Source organism: Danaus plexippus, chromosome 30 (genome assembly GCF_018135715.1).
Source record: "Danaus plexippus chromosome 30, MEX_DaPlex, whole genome shotgun sequence".
In the NCBI taxonomy this organism is placed as follows: domain Eukaryota; kingdom Metazoa; phylum Arthropoda; class Insecta; order Lepidoptera; family Nymphalidae; genus Danaus; species Danaus plexippus.
In genome coordinates, this window is record NC_083557.1 from 1,105,806 (window position 1) to 1,125,513 (window position 19,708).

The 19,708-nt window shown below is 34.7% G+C and overlaps 1 protein-coding gene across 3 annotated transcripts; it reads left to right on the forward strand.

The window, feature by feature from the left end:
• The first annotated feature begins 70 nt into the window (after positions 1-70).
• Positions 71-11,438, forward strand: LOC116776637 (uncharacterized). Of its 3 annotated transcripts, none has more exons than XM_032669876.2 (10): positions 71-213; positions 7,004-7,157; positions 7,235-7,359; positions 7,511-7,677; positions 8,190-8,291; positions 8,989-9,084; positions 10,007-10,084; positions 10,702-10,795; positions 11,104-11,211; positions 11,292-11,438. In XM_032669876.2, the coding sequence occupies exons 2-10, from the start codon at positions 7,017-7,019 to the stop codon at positions 11,401-11,403; spliced, it is 1,023 nt and encodes a 340-aa protein (XP_032525767.2). In that variant the 5' UTR covers positions 71-213; positions 7,004-7,016; the 3' UTR covers positions 11,404-11,438. The 3 variants fall into 3 exon arrangements, with proteins under 3 accessions (XP_032525767.2, XP_032525766.2, XP_061381678.1); XM_032669875.2 differs by lacking the exon at positions 71-213 and adding an exon at positions 6,092-6,169; XM_061525694.1 differs by lacking the exon at positions 71-213 and adding an exon at positions 6,178-6,218.
• Positions 11,439-19,708: the final 8,270 nt, after the last annotated feature.

Consider the following 19,708-nt stretch of genomic DNA (forward strand, 5'->3'; position numbering starts at 1 on the left):
TTTAAAATATAATTACTGAAATTAATAAATAATATAATAAAATACCTACTTCAACAGAGGGCGCTGATTCAACCAAATCAGCATCTATTTATTTCAAGGCTATAAAAGTATTAATTTACTCTAAGAAGACTATTTTGCTGTAAATTCTACTAAAGACGACTAGACGACCACTTAATATTGATTATTCGTAGTCAAAGCAAAAGGGCCAGTTTGGTAAGTTTAATACTTTGTATTGAAAAATATTTCTCATACATATTGAGTACATTACCTATATTTTATACATTATTATACATTACCTAGAATGTTTTGTATGGATCTAGTAACTGTAAACAACTTAGGACTTCGGATTATTTTTGTCTTATTCAACTTAATTTTATTTTACATGCATTTTTTTACATGAAAAATGCTTAATCAATGGAATATAGGAAAATTTTAAGATTTAATAAGGAATTGTGCTGTCTATAATAGTCAAATCATAAATATAATATCATTTATTATACGAAAAATATGTTTATGTATATTTTTACAATGGATAAGGAAAAAAATATAAAATTATTTACCTACTCTGAGGAAAAATAAACTGTAACATATAAAACCTTTTTGCGTACATGCTATTTAATATTTATATATAGTGAGGTAATTGAGTGTGTTTTATCTTTGAATTATTGTGGCTATTTTTGTTTGACAGCCAATTAACTGTTTATTTTATTGCGTGGGTGTTAGATCAATTGGCTCCTTTGAGTTTATGTAGTGGGCTGTATGACTTAGATAATATCATGACTATTAAATTTAAGGATAGTCCAATATATGTATCTAACTATATTTTTTGACAGAAATATAGTGACATCCTTACTTATTTGTTTATCTTGAACGCTACGCTACAAAAGCTTTGTAGGAATCTTGAAATTGTCTAAATTTTATGACGTTTCATGTGTTCACAAAAATAAAGGCGAACAAATAAGACGATATGGTTTTATTTCAATAATTTTCTGTGTAATTACTGACAAAAAGTCCTTTGTTCAATGCAACCGCCTAAGGTTCCCTCTAAAATCGGCAACATACCAGTAACAGACATTCAATTGCTTCAATCATTCAATCTTATTATGTCAAGAGCAAATAGAGAACAATAATTTATTTATAATTACATTGTAAATAGAAAAAAAAATGTATCTCGTTTTATAAGGTAGCTTTTGATTGTATTTGATGATTGGATCGTATCAACTCTCAAACAGAGACGATGCAGAGCAGAGAAAGAAATTAATAGTGCGTGGAGTCCCTCCGCGCGGATGAAGTGAAACTTCGTATTGTTGGAATGAAAACAGGAAGGAGTAAAACCTGGATTTTTAAGGAATTTTTAGTGTTTCTCTAAGATAAACTTCACTATCATTGCTTACAAGTGACAAAGTCCCAATTGGCTGCCCGCATTCGAACACCACGCATTCCCACGCTCTTTGTTTCTTTTTATCCCCCCCACTCCCCGGGAGCGTAAAATGTTTAACGCCACCTTGTTAGAAGTCGCATAAGAAGTTTCACTTCAAAGAGATTCACGAAGAAATATTCTATCAAATGAATAAGATTCATCGTTCCCAAGTGACAAATTTTGCCTTTGAAAGAGGGTTATCCGAAAATGGATCTCGTATCTTTATCTGTTCGATACCTTATAGATCAATAATAGCAGTCAAAGATATTCAAGAACATAGTATTAGCAAATAAAACTATATTTATAGGATTCATTACGCGTATCAGAGAAGATCGGCGTGAAGTAGCCTTTAATGGCTGCGTTTCGTCCGATCAGTGAGAGAGCCGGTTGCCCATTCCCTGTTACCTTTCCTCCTCCTCAACAACCAAGGTTGGCAACGCATCCGCAACATCTCTTATGTTACGGATGTCCACGGCCACGGTAACTACTGTCCACCAAGTATTATTATTAAAATAGTATTAAAATTTTACTAGACATTTCATTTACTCTAACAATCATGATCATGGGCAGACAGATAAAAGTCTTTAAAATAATGTATTTGCTAATCACAAGTTATGAATTTTTAAGGATAATGCTATGATATTTAAAAAAAGCAGATTTGTTTTATTATTATAATGTTAATATAGGGTTTTCCATTAAGGGCGCTTGATCTTTGAAATGCAAAAAAAAATACATGTAGGAAAGATATTTGCGAAATTTTTTTTTATTTGGAAGGTCTATCGACCCCATTATGTATGGAATATGACATCATTCAAATGACCGCCACGGCTTCGGTTGGTGGCGCGCACACGAAAGGTCCAATTTTCGATGACTCTGGCGCACAAATCGGGCTGTATTTGATCGATGGCGTGGCGTATGTTGACTTTGAGGGCATCGGTGGTTTGCGGCTTGTTGGCATAGACCTGCGACTTAAGAAAACCCCACAAGAAAAAGTCCAGCGGGGTCAAATCGCACGATCTCGGTGGCCAGTTCACGTCGCCTCCGCGCGAGATGACCATGTCCAGAAATTGCTCGTGCAGAACTTCCATCGTAGCGTGTGCTGTGTGGCACGTAGCGCCGTCCTGTTGAAACCACATGTTGTCCAGATCCATATTCTCGATTTCAGGCCAAAAGAAGTTGGTTATCATCGACCGGTATCGCTCACCATTGACGGTGACGGCCACACCATTATCGTTTTCGAAAAAATACGGACCAATCACGCCTCCGGCCCAAAATCCGCACCAAACAGTCACTTTCTGCGGGTGCATTGCCACTTGGTGAACCTCGTGTGGATTGGTCTCGTCCCAAATACGGCAATTTTGCTTGTTGACATAGCCATTCATCCAAAAATGCGCCTCGTCGCTGAAGATGATTTTTTTGCCAAAATCGGCGTCAACTTCCAACTGCTCTAATGCCCAGTCAGCGAACACACGGCGCTGTCTATGGTCATTAACCTTGAGCTCTTGGGTCAGCTGGATCTTGTACGGGTGCAGGCTCAAGTCACAACGCAAAATTCGCCAAGTTGTCGTCTGCGAAAGGCCGAGTTCCTGTGCGCGACGCGGAATTGACTGCCGCGGGTTTTCGAGGACACTGTCGCGCACAGCGGCGATATTCTCGGCAGATCTCGCGTTACGTTGACGCACGGGAACCGGCTGATTGTTAACTGACCCGGTTTACTCAAATTTGTCCACCAATCGACGGATAGTCGACTCGGCAGGACGATCATCGCGACCGTAAAACGGGCGAAGTGCGCGGAACGTTGCTCGAACTGAAGACCCATTTTCATAAAACAATTTTATGATTTGCACGTGCTGCTCGACACTGTAACCTGCCATGGTGGTTTGGGAGGACGGAATGAATATAACACACTGCATTTGACAGCTGTCACTCAAACAACATGGCCGCAATCAGCTGTCAAAGTTCAAGCGTCCCTATTGGAAAACCCCATAGTATTGAAGAGGATGAGAAACGTCGTTTAAATGTACTGGTGTGTTAGGCAGTGAAATATATTTTTTTTTTATTCCAAACAGATAACGGTCCAGTCATTCCACCTGTCGGTAGGTGGTAGTGAAGTCGTAGGTGGTGAACGCGCTATCAAAATACCTAATCTTATCTATAAGATATATGATGTTTTTATTAACTTTACATATTACTAGTTTTCGACTGCTGTTTCGTCTGCTTGAATTTCCAAAAATGGGTTGAAAAAGAAATGTTTAGAGAATTTTTTATTACATATAGTTACCGGGTGACAGCGACATCTATATTCTGTGATAAGTCACTTCATACATAATAACTGTTATGTCTTAATCCCGCGGAGCTAAATGTAATTCCGGGATGAATTATAGCCTATATCCTATTCTGACTGCTCGACTACATTACGGTAAAGTTTGATCAAAATCCATTCAGTAGTTTCTGCGAACAGCTGCTACAAACATTTATACATCCAAATACCCTCACAAACTTAACAATTATGTATAATATATAGGTTTTGTTACAAAGTTTCGACCAATACTGTTTCCTGATTAATTTTAACCTGCCTAATTGGTTGTAACTGTATTTTGTATCTCATTATGATATGCAGAAATATATTAAATTGAGTTTCATTCATTGAATGTTATCAAAGAGGTGGGTGTTTTCTTGGTGTTCAGCGGCGTGGTGATAATTAAATCATATTGGAATGACATTGGTGATGAAAATTGATGAAAAAAAATACCGGCAACACTTAATATCGAAAGATTTATACAGAAAGTACTGAATAAATTACTCATAAAAGCGCAATATCGATGAAATTCAATATGAATATAAATAAAATCGTATTGTCCGCTGCGTAAAAGTAACCGCTTTTCACTTATTTCATTTAAATAATAATAAACGTATAATAATAATAGTTTTTAAAATTTTCGTCTGTCCGTTTGTTCCGGACGATCTCTGAAACGGCTTGACCGATTTTGACGGCGCTTTACTGGTAAATAGCTGATGCAATGAGGAGTAACTTTTATTATAGTCTGCTATAAACACTATTATTTTTTTCCAGGCTGATGAAGTCGCCCAAACAAATTGTCTATAAAAAAAAAACATATATTTTGATTACAAAAAAATTATAATAATTTGTTCGAAAGAATATTGTTATTGTTATAATGATAATAAATATAACTTTTATTTTAATAACACTGAGATTAGACTAGTGTCGATTAAGTTAACTCGCTGTCATGTTATACGATAAGATTAAATTAATTGTAGGTAAATTTCATAAAAAAAAACATGAATATTAACGATTTATGGGTATTATCTTAAATGGAAAATTTAGTATTCATAGTTAAATCTCCCGATAGTCAAGAATTAAAGCAGAAAGCACAGTGAAGTTAATAAACATACATACAAGATACATCATAAGTCATATCAATACCTCCCGGTTTCGAAATCGGTTAAAAGTTATTTATCGCCGATAATGTCGCCCCAAAATAAAAATAAGTCAATAATATTTACAATACGTTTTACGTAATTTAGTAGTGCGACCATTAATTGAATGTTTTTTTTAATAATTTATAAAAATGTCTAAAAATACATAGAATGGAAAAACATACAAGCAGAAAAAAAAATGCAAGCGGGACAATAAAATTTATAAAATGTGACGTTTTATGTAACATGATTTTTCTAAGATATATGTTTTATGTTTTTGTAATAGATATGAAAACGTATCCGTAGCGACATCTATGGTTAGGAACAAGTGACTTCATACGCAATACCACTGTTTTGCCATGATACTAAAGTAACTATGCGGAATCTGAAGTTCTTACGTTGCTATAGAGTTTTATCAAGATCCCTTCAGCATATTTTGTGTATAAAAAGCACCTTGTCCAAACAAGTCCTCATAAACTGTCGCATTTATAGTACACTAGGTTTCCCCCCCGGACTTCGTCCGAGTTAATTTCAGAATTAGTAATATATGTATAAATAACCGGGCCGTACTCTGTTCCACCTTAGAGGCCATAAATAGGCAGATATTGGCATTTATTAAGTTTATTTTTTTACGATCGAACAGAATTAAATATCCTGAGGCCGTCTCCTGGTTCTAAGCCATCTCCCCACCAATCTTTAACCATATCCCAACAGCCTATGTCCTTCCTCGGGTATCAAAGTATCTCCATACCAATTTTCGTGCAAATTGGTTCAGTAGCTTAGGCGTGGTTGAGTAACAGACAGACAGACAGACAGAGTTACTTTCTTAGTTATAATATTATATACAGTAATAACCCGTCTGCCAAGCGTGGCGAGTATTGGCAACTCCCCCCTCATGATGACCAAAAAAATGTCTGAAGAGAGAGAGAAGTGTGGATATAACTAGGAATCGTAATTTTTGAGTATGTCTTCAAACTGCAAACTGAGAGTTAACTGTATAAACTTAATAGTTTTTCGTCTGATTGATGACTAAAACTTTCATATCATGAAAACTATATACTGATCTTCTCAGTTCTCATATAATATTAGACATGTCAATAGAAGTAATTTTACTATGATATTAGCAATATTCTACGTAAACAGAGACAGTTCCTCCTTTTTTAACATAAAATTTCAAACTCTCCTTATTGAATTTTAAGGTAACAATTAAAACATCACAATTATGGTCACATTACTTTAGTACATGATGTAACTATTTATCACTCGTTAAAACTTAAACGTCCGTCGAGCGCTGCAGTCTTCGTTTGTACTGTGAGTTTGATAGTCATTTATTAAATTTATTAAATAATAAATAAAATATGTAAGAAATTATATGCAAATATATCATATAGAAGTTTTAATGTCTATTGTGAAATACAACCCAAACATTATCTATTTAGAATAAGACAGTACAGTGATAGTAAATTTTGTTTATTTTAAAAATAGCTTAGTTTAATTTACCCCGTAATTTTTTTGCTGGCAAGTGGTTAACACTTAACCTCCTTATAGGGGAAGACGGGGAACTAGTGATTGGGTTACCCACAAAAATAGAGCTGTGCACCTCGTCTTAATAAAATAATTTATCGATATACAACGCCCATTCATTGTTTTATTTTACATTTAACCCGAGGTTTCGATTACTTTATTGGAACTATGATCATGAACAGACGAGATGAAAATGTTTGTTACTTAGTGTTATAGTTTTTTTAACACCGACAGGCATTTTCATGTCATAAGTCCGTCTCGGGAAATGTAAAATATGGTGGAAAATACCATATACATATATAAAGTCATAATTAAATTTAAATATTTACTCGAAACAATCTTACATTTCATTACTATACGAAATAGTTACTATTTACCCTAGGGTAACTGAGAGTATCATAAAAATATTCATCATCATCATCATCACCAGCCTATCGGAGCCCACTGCTGAGCAAAGGCCTCTTCTTACATGGAGAAGGCTAGAGCATTAATCGCCACGCTTGCTCAAGACGGGTTGGCGATTTCAATCTTATAATTAGAAATTATAAGACCAGGTTTCCTCACGATGTTTTCCCTCACCGTAAATATTCCTTTTAACTTATTTATATGCTTTACTTCTAGATAAAACATCATCATGAAAGCTCTCATATTCGACGGCAAGAAGGTTACCCTGACGTATGGCGAGTTTCCCATGCCGAAGCTGGTTCATGACACTGACGTGATAGTAAAAGTTCATTACGCCGGTGTCTGCGGGACAGATCTACACATAATACAGGTATTTTCGTATTAAAATTAAACATATACTGAATTTATTTTTTGTATAAATAAATAAAACTACGTATTGTTGATCAGGGGGAGTTTCCAGCGTACAAAGAACGTCCGCTACCCTTGGGGCACGAGTTCAGCGGCGTCATTCACGCTGTCGGTGAAAAATCAATATTCAAAGTCGGCCAGAAAGTTGTTGTAGATCCAAATCGGTAAAACATTCCACATTATTTTAAATTATCCACATTATTCTACGTATAATCACATTTTTATTTCGGGAGATAAAATCCTTGAATTTAATAGCTTTTTTTTGTAATGATTTTTACATACAAGCGCTTCTAAAGTGGTTCTTTCCGTTATCAGTGCTTGCGATCTGTGCAATTTCTGTCGCAACGGCAATTATCAGTACTGCAAGGTGAAGGGTATCAATGATGCTCTCGGTATTTGGAGGGACGGCGGCTGGGCTGAGTACGTTTTAAGCCCACAGAATCAAGTATATGCTTTACCTGATGGGATCACTATTGAACAAGGTGGGTAGTTTTATAGATTAGAGTGGTTTTTAATTACACTTTTTAGGAATAGAATTGAGGTCAGTTTAAAAATAAAAACACTGCGACGGTTTGTCTCTATTCATGTTCAGTGATCATTCAGAATTCTACACTCCCACCGCTCGTCACTAATCCGAAGGTGATGATCTATATCGAGGCTGCCTTTTATGTTGGCGCATAAAAGCGGTGGTTGTTCGTTAATCAATAATTACTTTTAAAACGGTCGTTTACTTTTTCTTATGTAATACATGTAATCGTTGATTAATAACAAAATTATTCCAAATTAAATTCCATTACAATTAATAATATTTCAATTCAAATAATATTGAGGCTAGTTACTTTCGACTAGTATAGTAATAAAAATGTATTTTCAAACTACCCTCCTCATTTCTACTGATCGTAGATGGATTATTTTCCTCTCATATTTCAAGCTAAGTCTGTACTAAGCAAGTCTATGTTAAGCTAAGTCTACGTCAAGCTAATCTCTGTTGCAGCTGCTCTCTGCGAGCCGTTTGCGTGTGTTTCTCACGGCGTGGACCTAGCGCAACCACTTCCCATAGGGAAGAGCATACTTGTTGTGGGCGCTGGTATTATTGGTATGTAATATATTAAATAGGGTAAATTCTATCAGTATAATATTCGGTAATTAATAACAATCTAAAAAAAATTCTTGGGTTTTTCGATATTTAATTTCAAAGAAACAAACCTTAACTTACCCCTGCCCTCAACCGATCCAAGCGTAGACCCAGGTCTTCGCCCTTATTGAAACCATCACGAGCTTTCCTCAAACAATTTCCTTACTTGAAACGCAAACAATATTAACTTAGATTAAATAATGATGTCTTATTTGTTGTATAATATTATTGTTTAAAACATATTTGTTTAAACAATTGAATGATAAGTGTTATTATATGCAGATAAATATTCAAGCGGTATAAACTATGTATAAATACGAAATTACGCTAATATACTATATATATATATTTATCTAAATGAAACTAATATATTTTCGGATATACTACGAGGATTTTATTGCTTTAAACCTACATAATCCCGACGTTTCGGTTACTTTTCAGCAACCGTGATCACGGTATGTAGTTTTAAAGTAATAAGATCCGCGTAGTATATCCGAAAATATATTAGTTTCATTTAAATGAATAAAACTCGCGACAGTCTTAGATCTCGTTACTATATATATAGTATATTAAATTTTTGGCTAAGAATGGGTAAAAGGGGTAAATAATATACCCTCGTTATTTACCCGTTGTTTACGAAATATTTTTCTTCTCGAAGGTAACATGTGGACGTGCGTGCTGCATCTCCAAGGTCATCGAGATGTAACCGTCTCCGAGATGAATAAATCCAGACTCGAAATTGTAAAGAAATTAGGTAACGTGGATAAAGTTTTTCATAATACTAGATAATAAACTTCTGCCCAGTTTCGTGGGCCGTAAATATTTTACGTAATGTCACTAATATACACTACTATTTTCAGAAAATTATGAATTCTTTCATATTAAATATTTATAAATATTTGTATGGAATATTAATTGTTTTTTAGAATATTATGAAAGTCTTATAGAAATCTGTTTGGCACTTATAAAGATAAGACAGTTAAGACAAACTAACAGACTATAGTCTATAATTTATTTGTATTGAAATCACTTAAATTCTTGTTTTATATATCAGACCTCCTAAAAATATTAATATTAATGGGACAGTTTGTACGGTTGTATGTATCGATGTTTGTAGCATTCAAAATACTCATTTGAGGTAAAACAACGTATTTTACGTAACTTTCCGTTAATTTAACTTTGATATATGATAATATTTATACAGAAATTCTGGGTAACGACAGCAGAATCAATGTATTTTTACTGTCAGTTCTCATTATATTATATCTCTGTCCACGTGGACGTGGTCACTGAGAAGAACTTGTTGTATGAGGAATTGCTTTTAATGTTAGTTGTTTTGTTAAATCAGTTTTATTTACATGACAGTTAAAGATAACCTTGTTTGTAACTCGTTTGTTACGCGAAGATAATTACGTTATCTTATTTAAGTAATGTTTATGTGTTTGAAGATTATTATTATTGATCCACATAGCGAAAGAGCTGTGACATATCACGAGTTTAAACTGTCATACTACCGGGTAATGAATTGGGTATTTTTTTTTTTATTACTTTTCAGTTTAAACACAACCGAACAAATGTCCGTACGCATTTGACGGAAATACTTAAGTTTTGGACAGATGCGACAGTTTTTTCGCGTAATTTTCTTTCACGGGTTAAAAACTTTATAATTATTTCAGATACCGGCTTCCGACTCGTTACTCCGGATGTTTTGGAAGCTGAGAAGCGTGTTTACGATGTGATAATTGATTGCACCGGTAGGTAAAAAACAACATTTGTATATAACTAACTTACTATAATAATTTTTATGACAGTTATATAAAAGATAACACGAGTTTTATATGCTATCGTAAATTGACATAATATTCGCTCATCATATTATTAACTTAGTATTTAATGAGAACAAGAGACTTAGAATACTGTTTGCTTACGATGTTTTTATGTACAGTTTCGCGTTTTTCACTCTATAACATCCGTTAATATTTAAATTTGTGAGGCTTTATGAATGAAAATATATAACTCTCTGTATGTAACGTATCCATGCCTATTTAGACTAAGCACACACATATATATGTTCAGTCGTTGCATTCACATAATATAAGTATGTATGAAAGTTTGTTTAGAAATAAAAATAATGTTTCCACACAATACCCGTCTTATTTCTGTATTGGAAGTAAGTCATTCGGATACTACACGATTTATTACTCTGTGTCTTCATGATACGAGATTTCGGCGCCTATACAGCGACCGTGATCACGGACAGACGAGATGACAGCGTCTGTCAGTTCTCGTCTGCCCGTGAACTGAATGAATTTAAACTTTCATCTCTAATGCAATGCTTACTCCTGAACCTCTCTATCATGTCTTCCACCAGGTGTTGGTAAGGTCATAGAAATCAATTTCAAATATATGAATAACGGTGGAAAATATATACTATTTGGCTGCTGCCCTCCGACGCACACCGCCACGTGAGTCAATCCGTGCAATAACTATAATTTTTAAGTGTTTATAAATTTTAATAAAACCCTTCATAGACTAAAGAATTGATAAGACGAAGAATTAAATACTGAATGGGTTTAAAAAATGTAGGTATTATATAATTTTAATTCACTATAAAAAAATTTGACTGATAGACACAAAACGACAGACGTCCTATATATTAACCGAAATATTTAACTTTCATGTACACTGACCGAAATTTCTTAAGCCGGGATAACAAAAATATAACCTTTATACTTATTAGGTAATTTAAAAAATATTTTAATTCATCTTTCAGATTAAATCCGTTTGATATTTACGATAAGGAATTATCGATTATCGGGGTGAAAATCAACCCGTTCAGTTTCCCGAAGGCGTTGGGCCTGCTCAGGTCTATGGGAGACAGGTACAATATATGTCATATAAATTTTTATTAATAACTTATTTAGAGAAATTTAAAAAATATTGTTCCATGAAACATTACAGGTACCTTAAATATGAAAAGCTAGGCGTCAAGACTTACCCCCTGTCAGATTACCAACAGGCTCTAGATGACCTGAAGACCGGTAATATCTCTAAAGCAATATTTACAATTTAAACAGCTTGTAATAAATAAATTTGATACTATATTAATTGTCTCATTTATTTTCGTTATTAAGTTTACTTGGAACCTTTTAATGTATTTTTTGGACGGCGTAAGAAAAAAAAATTATGTTTTGAAACAAAAAAAATATATATTTTTTTTTAAATCGGTAAAATTAAACTTTATATTATACAAAAATTATTGCACGCGTATTTCAGTTGTGTTTAAAATTAATTTCATTATATTTTAATTACAACAATGAATAAAACTAATTAACTCAGTGTTAAAAATTATCGGGGCTCCTCCCTAATCTTCGGGGTCCGAGCCTCGGGTGCCGACGTCTCTATCTGGGAGTGGTACAATCTATGGTAATGTACGGTGCACCGATCTGGGCAGCGAATCTGCAGTCCGAAAACCGCACAATGCTCGGGAGGACGCAGAGAATCCTTGCTATCAGAGTCGTGCGCGGTTACCGTACCATTTCCAGGGATGCGGCATGCGCATTGGCGGGCAGCCTACCTTGGGACATAGAGGCCGAGTCATTGGCCGAAGTGTTCTGGCGCTGTCAATCCCAAAGAGAAGAGGAAGGACGCAACCCACCACCCAACATCATCCGGGGGTGGCGAAAGAGTGCGAGGGAGCGGGCGTTCGAAGCCTGGAAACGGAGACTCGGGGAGCAAAATACCAGCTCCAATCTGATGACGGCCATACGTCCCGTCCTGAAGGACTGGGCCAATAGAAAAACTGGCGCTTTATCATTCCATCTCACACAGATGCTGACCGGGCATGGCTGCTTCGGTAAGTACCTGTGTGAGGTGGTACAACGGGAAGAGACAACGGCCTGTCACCACTGTACTGAAGTGTGTGACACGGCCGAACACACGATTTTGACATGCCCCGCATGGGACAATGAACGCTCGTATTTACGACAAATACTCGGATATGACATCTCCCTTCCAACATTGCTTCACGCATTGTTGGACGGGGAAAGGAAGTGGCAAGCGGTGGAGACCTTCGCTCATAGAGTGATCTCCGCCAAGGAGGAGGCTGAGCGCAGAAGGGAGCTGGAGACGCTCAACCCCCGACGCAGACGCAGGCCAAGACAAACGAGACGCCAGATCGACCATGATCGGAACGTCCTGCCTTAGCCTGGGAACTCGGGGTGGCGGCGTGGGGACGCCGTCGCCCATTGCACTGGGTCCCCGAGCTGGTTAAGGTACGCATCATACTCCATGCGTGCCGTAAAGAAGAAGAAATAGAAGGGTGAAAAACACTCTTGCAGAGTCGGTCCTGCTAGACCCACACGGCAGGTAGACTGTCGGCGGAGTCGCGGAAGTCAAATAAACAGTTCCCGTGGCTCCTCCAATGGCGGTGAAGAGGGAGTATCGCTGAGTTTTTAGTGGGTAGAGGCTGCGTCCATTTACCATCTTTCGGGAGCAGCGAGTCCCACATACCCGCGATCGGTTTCCCCAACTGACCGAGGGATGCGGAAGAGCATTTACTCAGCGTAAAAAAAAAAAAAAAAAAAAAAAAAAAAAAAAAAAAAAAAAAAAAAAAGTGTTAAAAATTATAGTTTACTACAGTTTATAGTTCTTGGTATTAACTATGTGACTATAGGTTTTACCGTTTAGTTTATTAATTTATAATTTCATACAACAAAAATCTTTTACTGTATCTGGAATAAAGAGTTCCTTTATAATTATTTTTTTATATGAAAGGTGGCAAACGAGCAGACGGCCTACTTTGTGGACAGTAGTTACCGTCGCCCGTGGACATCCGTAACATAAGAGATGTTGCGGAGGCGTTGCCAACCTTGGTTGTTGAGGAAGGAGGAAAGGACGGGAACAGGGAATGGGCATCCGGCTCTCTCACTGATCGGACGAAACGCAGCCATTAAAGGCTACTTCACGCCGATTTTCTGCGAGAGGGTGGTACTTACCCGTTCGAGCCAGCCCATGTTCGATCTGTAGTTACTACTTACTTGACCAGAGCAAAGCTCTACCACCTATGTCTTGTATTTTTTGGGGATAACCCAACCGATTCCCGAAAGCTAAGCGACATCCGGCGTAGACTAAACTTGGATGAGTGATATAATCTTATTGTGCTGTTTGTGTTCACCACATTTATGGTACTGATTATCTCGTGTTAGGTGTCCCGGAAGTAACCTGATCTCCAAACAATTGATCAGAGGACCCATTCTTATATATGATTAATACTGATGTTATGAAGTTCAAATAACGTTTGACCTTGATATAATGTTTGCTATAATTGCCTAATTTACATTATAAAGATTAATGACGCTACATCCTAACGGAATCGAACTGTTCGATATCTCATGCAAACATTCAGCTTACGGTTAAATGTAATTTAGTACAGAAAATAATATACATAATGTTTGAAAGCAGAACTGCCATTGCCAATATATGTAAGTTTGTCTTTCACACAAATACTCCTAAACTGAATTTATCACATCTATCCACGAAGATCGTATGACATTTTCAGTTAAAATTATAAAAAAGTTGATATGTATGTCTGTATATCGTTTGTTGTATACGAAACTGTCACTGTGGGCGTAACAATGAATTTAATAGAACTGTCTCTACTGACACACTGACATACACACAGACAACTACACGAAAAAAATATTACGTTAGTGTGCGTGTAAGGAAAGTCTTTACGATTTCGTACTTATTAAAATCTTCAATACTGAAACAAACATACATGTATTTATCAAAAACGACTCCATATATATATATATATATATATATGTAAAGGGTGTATAGTCGTGTTCCCGTCACGTCGGAACCCCTGTATATAGCACAGCTATATACAACAGGTCGTATTTAGGACACGCTCGTATCCTGTACGCGTATATACATGTACTGAGACGCCCTCGATTAACATAAAGATAGTAAAGATTTAACTAACATATATTTTTATGTGCGCTAAGTTCATTGTTTAAGCAACATACTGTAACGTTTTTAATATAACGCACAATACAGACGAAGTCGCGGGTTACAGCTTGTACATTATATTTTTACAGTCATTCCCTTAGTATTTCGATGATAAGACTTAAATATTCTTGCAGTCTCCGATTCGTCACACGGTAAAACTATTAACTATAGGTGATTAATTTAATCAAAACTCGAATTAATTTACTGTAAAGTTAAAAGTATAACGTAATAAATAAGAAAAATATTACGAACGATTTAATTTTAAATGAAAGTTAGATACCCATGGCATGTAAGTACCATGAGGAAATCGTTGGCACACATAATATGCTAAGCATCTGATTCATAGCCATGACATTTGGTGAGATTTTATACAGCCGAGATGAGATCTCATAGCTCAGGGGTCATACACTTTTTATTGTATTTTTTTTTTATTTTTTTATTTAACAATTACACCAAAATCCTCACGGACATTCGGCATTAAATAAATTAAATTTATCATTATTTCACTTGTATAATTAAATCTAATTCAAATGTTCAGTTCAAAATTCGTTTATGCTAAAAAATAATAATAATTTGAGCAAATTAAGAACGAAATAATTGTCTTTTTTATGCGGAAGGTAGCGACCCAGCAGACGGCCTACCTGATGGAGGTAGTACGCCTGGACATCCACAAAGTAGTAAATTTCTATGTTTATTTTTTTTTTGAACCACAGGTAGCGGACCCATGATCATTACAGACATTTTGGTGTCGCATAACATGACTTGATTCAATAACTAAAATGGTTTGCGTTATGAATTTAATATGTATGTCTGTCTGTTCCATAAATAGTATCTAAACTGCATGTGGCAGACATCTTGTAGTCGGTAATTAGACAAAGAAAGGTTATATCAATGAAAAATTGTTACCGTTGGATGACAATAATGTTGGTTTAGTGTTCCTACGTCTTTGTGTTCCATGTTTTGTGGGAAATTAAGTTTTTATGTTATATAATAAATGTTAATAGAAATAACATATAATAAGGCCTAATTTTAAGGCCGGAATCAATTTTACTTGAGCCTTTGGTACGCATTTTCTGCGTTGGGAAGAGACTTTTCACCTATCCTTCTTTGACGGAGGTGGTGTGCAGGATCTTACCAGAATATCCACCGATACTCAGCTGCGACCTCCATTAGCTTAAAGTGGACCGCTTCAGCGCCAACCGCTTATGATTTAGACGCAGGAAACAACAAGCTTTGTATGCGTGGTATGATTTAAACTGGTAGTAAGTGTAATTCATACAAATATGACAGAGAAATAATTAATTTATAGAACTAATAGGTAGACAAGAACGAGGAGAGAGATATTTTAGTAAGAATTGAAGTCCGCGTGTTAAGTAGGTACCTACTACCAAAACCAGCCTATCAAAGATAAGTCAAAAGAAAGGACAAGATAAGAAAGGATGACAAAAAAAACTAACTACATCGAAACCCCTGATCTGCTTGCTGAAATCGTATGACTTGGTCGTGAATCAATCGAATGTGATTAGGAGAATCTTCTTAGGATAAAAAGTAGCTTGTCATAGAGGTAATATATTAATAATATTTACATGGAAAGGTAAAGAGTAATTCTAAGTTTGCATAGTAACTAGATACGGAGCGTTAACAGTTTTTCATACATAAAACTTATCTAATTATCGTAAGAAAGTATTGTAAGGTAAACGTGAAACGCTTCGTATGCAGTGTGAAACTCGGAATAAGGTTAAAGTGAGTAACGTAAATTCTTAAGTTGGTAGCATTGAGAGGTAATTGACGTGACAATCAATTATTACTTGCGACGAAGTAATTTGTTTTTAAATTTAATATATATATAGATATATATATATATATATATATATTTATATATATTAAAAAATATTCATTTTATTTGATAATTGTAGCTATTTTGTAACTTGCTCATATTTGTTAATTACTCATATATTTTATGTTATTTACGTTTTATTACATATGTTCATTGTGTTTCTAATTGCAAATCTCTGGATACCCTCCTCGCGAAAGAAAAACTTCGTAATGTTGGAACGAAAACAGGAAACAGAAATTGATTTTTAAGGAATTTTTAAGTGTTTCTTTAAGACAATCTTTATTAACATTAATCACAACTCACAATTGATTGCCCGCATGCGTTCGAACGCCACGCATTCCCTCTCGCTGTCTCTTTTTATCCCCCCCTCCCAAGAGCGTTAAAAGTTCAACGCAACCTTGTTGAAATTCGCATAAGAAGTTTCACTTCAATACTGACCCTGTAATATAGTCTTGATTTATCAAATGTTTTATATTAAATTTGATCGGAATAGTGATTCTTAAAAACAAAGTTAAGTTTGTTTAAACGGTCTAATGAAGGGGATATTTAAAATTATGTCAGCAATTAGTGGAAATAAGAATAAAAAATTGTCAAAGATTTATAGAAAAAAATCATGATAAACCAAAAATCAAAATTATTATAATATTATAAATAACTTTATTGACTAAAATATAAACATTTCTGTACTACTCGGGTAGCTTGGTGGAAGTAATACACAGGCAGTTAATGTCTTTTCATACAAAAATATTTGCACATTTAACCTATACAGATTGTAACCTACACCTGGGTCGCAAGTCCCAGGCACTGTTGAAGCTCCTCTCCCTGAAACGATGGACCCGGAACCCGGACGCTGAATCCATGGAATGCTGAGAGATTTTCTCGTCTTTATAAATGAAAAACTTCAAATTGCTCGTATCTAGTTTGAAATGAAAGTATTGGTAAGGCAGGACTTTCGCGAGTATTTATTTAAATATGACTTATATTTTCGGATGTAATACGTCATTTTAATTACTTTAACGACAAGCTCCCGAAGTTACGGTTACTTCTCAGCAACCGCGGTCACGGGCGGACGGTATGTAGTTTAAAGCCACGAAAAAACGCGTTAGTACACCCGAAAATATTATTTTTATTTAAAGGATAGTGTCCTATTAATGAGATCTAAGATTTTCGCGAGTTTTATTCATTTAAATGAAACTAATATTTTTCGGATAAACTACGCGGATTTTTATTGTTCTAAAAAACTACATAATCCCGACGTTTCGGTTACTTTTCAGCAACTGTGATAACGGTCCGAAAAATATTTGTTTCATTTAAATAGTGTCCTATTGTTGAATAAACAATTAAATTTGATTATAATTTTCGAGCAGACGTAAAACTAGTTGATAAAAACACAAGTTTCTCCAAATCAACTGCTATAATCTGCAATTACATAGGACCTACGTATATAAGAAAGAATTAGACCTTTTTCCTTAATATTCCTTTTCTCGACGTAAGAATGTTTTCTGATAAAAAGCAAGGAAGAGGCCCAAAAACAAAAATCTGCTACTTTACATTGAAAAACATAAAAACTTAAGCATTCAATAAAAACAATTCCGAAATCCCTAATAAGGATCTCGGGACGAAGTTATCATGAAAGAAACGTAGTTAACCCTTTTATGACATTAATTTTATTTAAGAGACTTAATACCGTCACCAAAATTTGAATGATTTGAATTCTAAAAATATATTTTTAAATATACATAACTTCAATAATATGTTTAAAGGATATTAGAGGTAAATTAGAGATAAATTTAAGGCGGATTGTTACATGTAAACTAATTTGACGATAAATCTTTGGATATGAGGTTATACGTAAGGATTTCTAGAGATAAATCTTAAGAAATACTATATGTATACGTATTTTTTCATGGTATTTCGGGACTACGACCCGGGGTAAGCATTGCTAAGATAAAATTAGTGTAAGTTAATTCCAGTAACGAAATCTACAGAATGAATGAAAATGTTACTATGCGTCATGTTTTGGTCACACCAAAACTATGATACTATAAGTAATTGGTATTGAGGTGTTTAAAAAAATATTTTTCATAATATTTTTTTATAATTTTTATTTCTGTAATTTAAACAAACCGAAAGTAAGACATAATTTTAAATTGCGGATTTTTTATTAGTTGATAATCATCAGAGTATTTATCTGGCTAAAATATTGTAACGTTTATTACTTACGACGTATTACATGTGCATATAGACATACAGAAAAAAAAATGTTTCAAGGAAACTCGAATCGATGCACAAGACCGGGTGTCGCGTCTTTTGGTACGTAAAGTCAGCAAAAAATATATGCATACGTATTTTATATAAATAAATAAAATATCAATGCAATAGTTATTTTTAACTATTTTAAACATTTAACTAACAATATTTATATTACGAAACTCAACTAATTTTCAATTCGACCTTACGATAATTAGGTACATATTTTTGATATTCATAAATAAATATATAATACATTTGTTCATTACAAAATCATCTTAATAAAATGTGACTGACGTTATTATAAATCATTTGTCATGCGCCTACTCGCGGCTTTGTCTATATCCTAATGCAACTAATGTCTTAACATATTTTCACTAACCTAAAAAACACGTGTACGTATTGATACGTAGGAAAAATGAATTTAGGATATTCGTAACATATAACTGAATATTTTATCTTCAGTTTACCAAAATTTTTGTACAAATAATGTTAGCGTAAACTTAGTTCGGCCTTCAGTCACTCACATGAACATAATCTAGCCCCTGTGTGTCCCGGGCAGGGTTAATCTGGCTGCCATGAGCCACCCTTCTCCATCGTAACACCTATCAACTCCATCGACTGTCTGAACTTCTGGTAACGTAACCAGCCTGTTTCTACTTCTCTTAACTCTCTCCATATTATTGTCCATCGTTGTCTAACGTACAACTTGACTTATGATTCAGTCTATCAAAGTAAATATAGCTCATAGCTAAGTGATTTTGAGTTCAAGGGCCAACCTTACCATTAGTCTGCACGTCTCAAATGCAGACTTAAAGTTTGTATTACGCACTCGTCCTAAAGTATTTTTGGACTGACTAAGAAATATTAAGTTTATTTACTTAATAGTTGGCGTGTATTATTTTTCCGACTCTAGCCAATCGTCCTTGCTCATAAACACCAGTTATGGGTCAAAGTTGCTGATAAAATGCAAATTAAATATTATTCTATGGAAATGGAGCGTGATTTAAGGCTAGCATTGTTACTACAATAATAATATGATATTACGAGACTAATATTAGTTATGTGTAGAAGTCATAAGTACTGTCACTATAGCTCAGTATAACTAATGACGGTAAACGCAGAGGTGAGGAGCGGGTTCGATGATCATATAAATATAAAATTTTTAAATATACAATTTTTAATTTATATGTTTTTAAAATTGTTTTCATATATAAATGTATATATCTGTACAAACTTTTATAACAATGTTAGTCGTATAAATTTTATCACAAAATTA

Coding starts and splice junctions, on each gene's coding strand:
- LOC116776637 (XM_032669876.2), top strand. CDS start 7,017: ATGAAAGCTCTCATATTCGACGGCAAGAAGGTTACCCTGACGTATGGC. Junction 7,360..7,510: donor GTTGTTGTAGATCCAAATCG/GTAAAACATTCC, acceptor TTCCGTTATCAG/TGCTTGCGATCTGTGCAATT. Junction 11,212..11,291: donor CTCAGGTCTATGGGAGACAG/GTACAATATATG, acceptor GAAACATTACAG/GTACCTTAAATATGAAAAGC.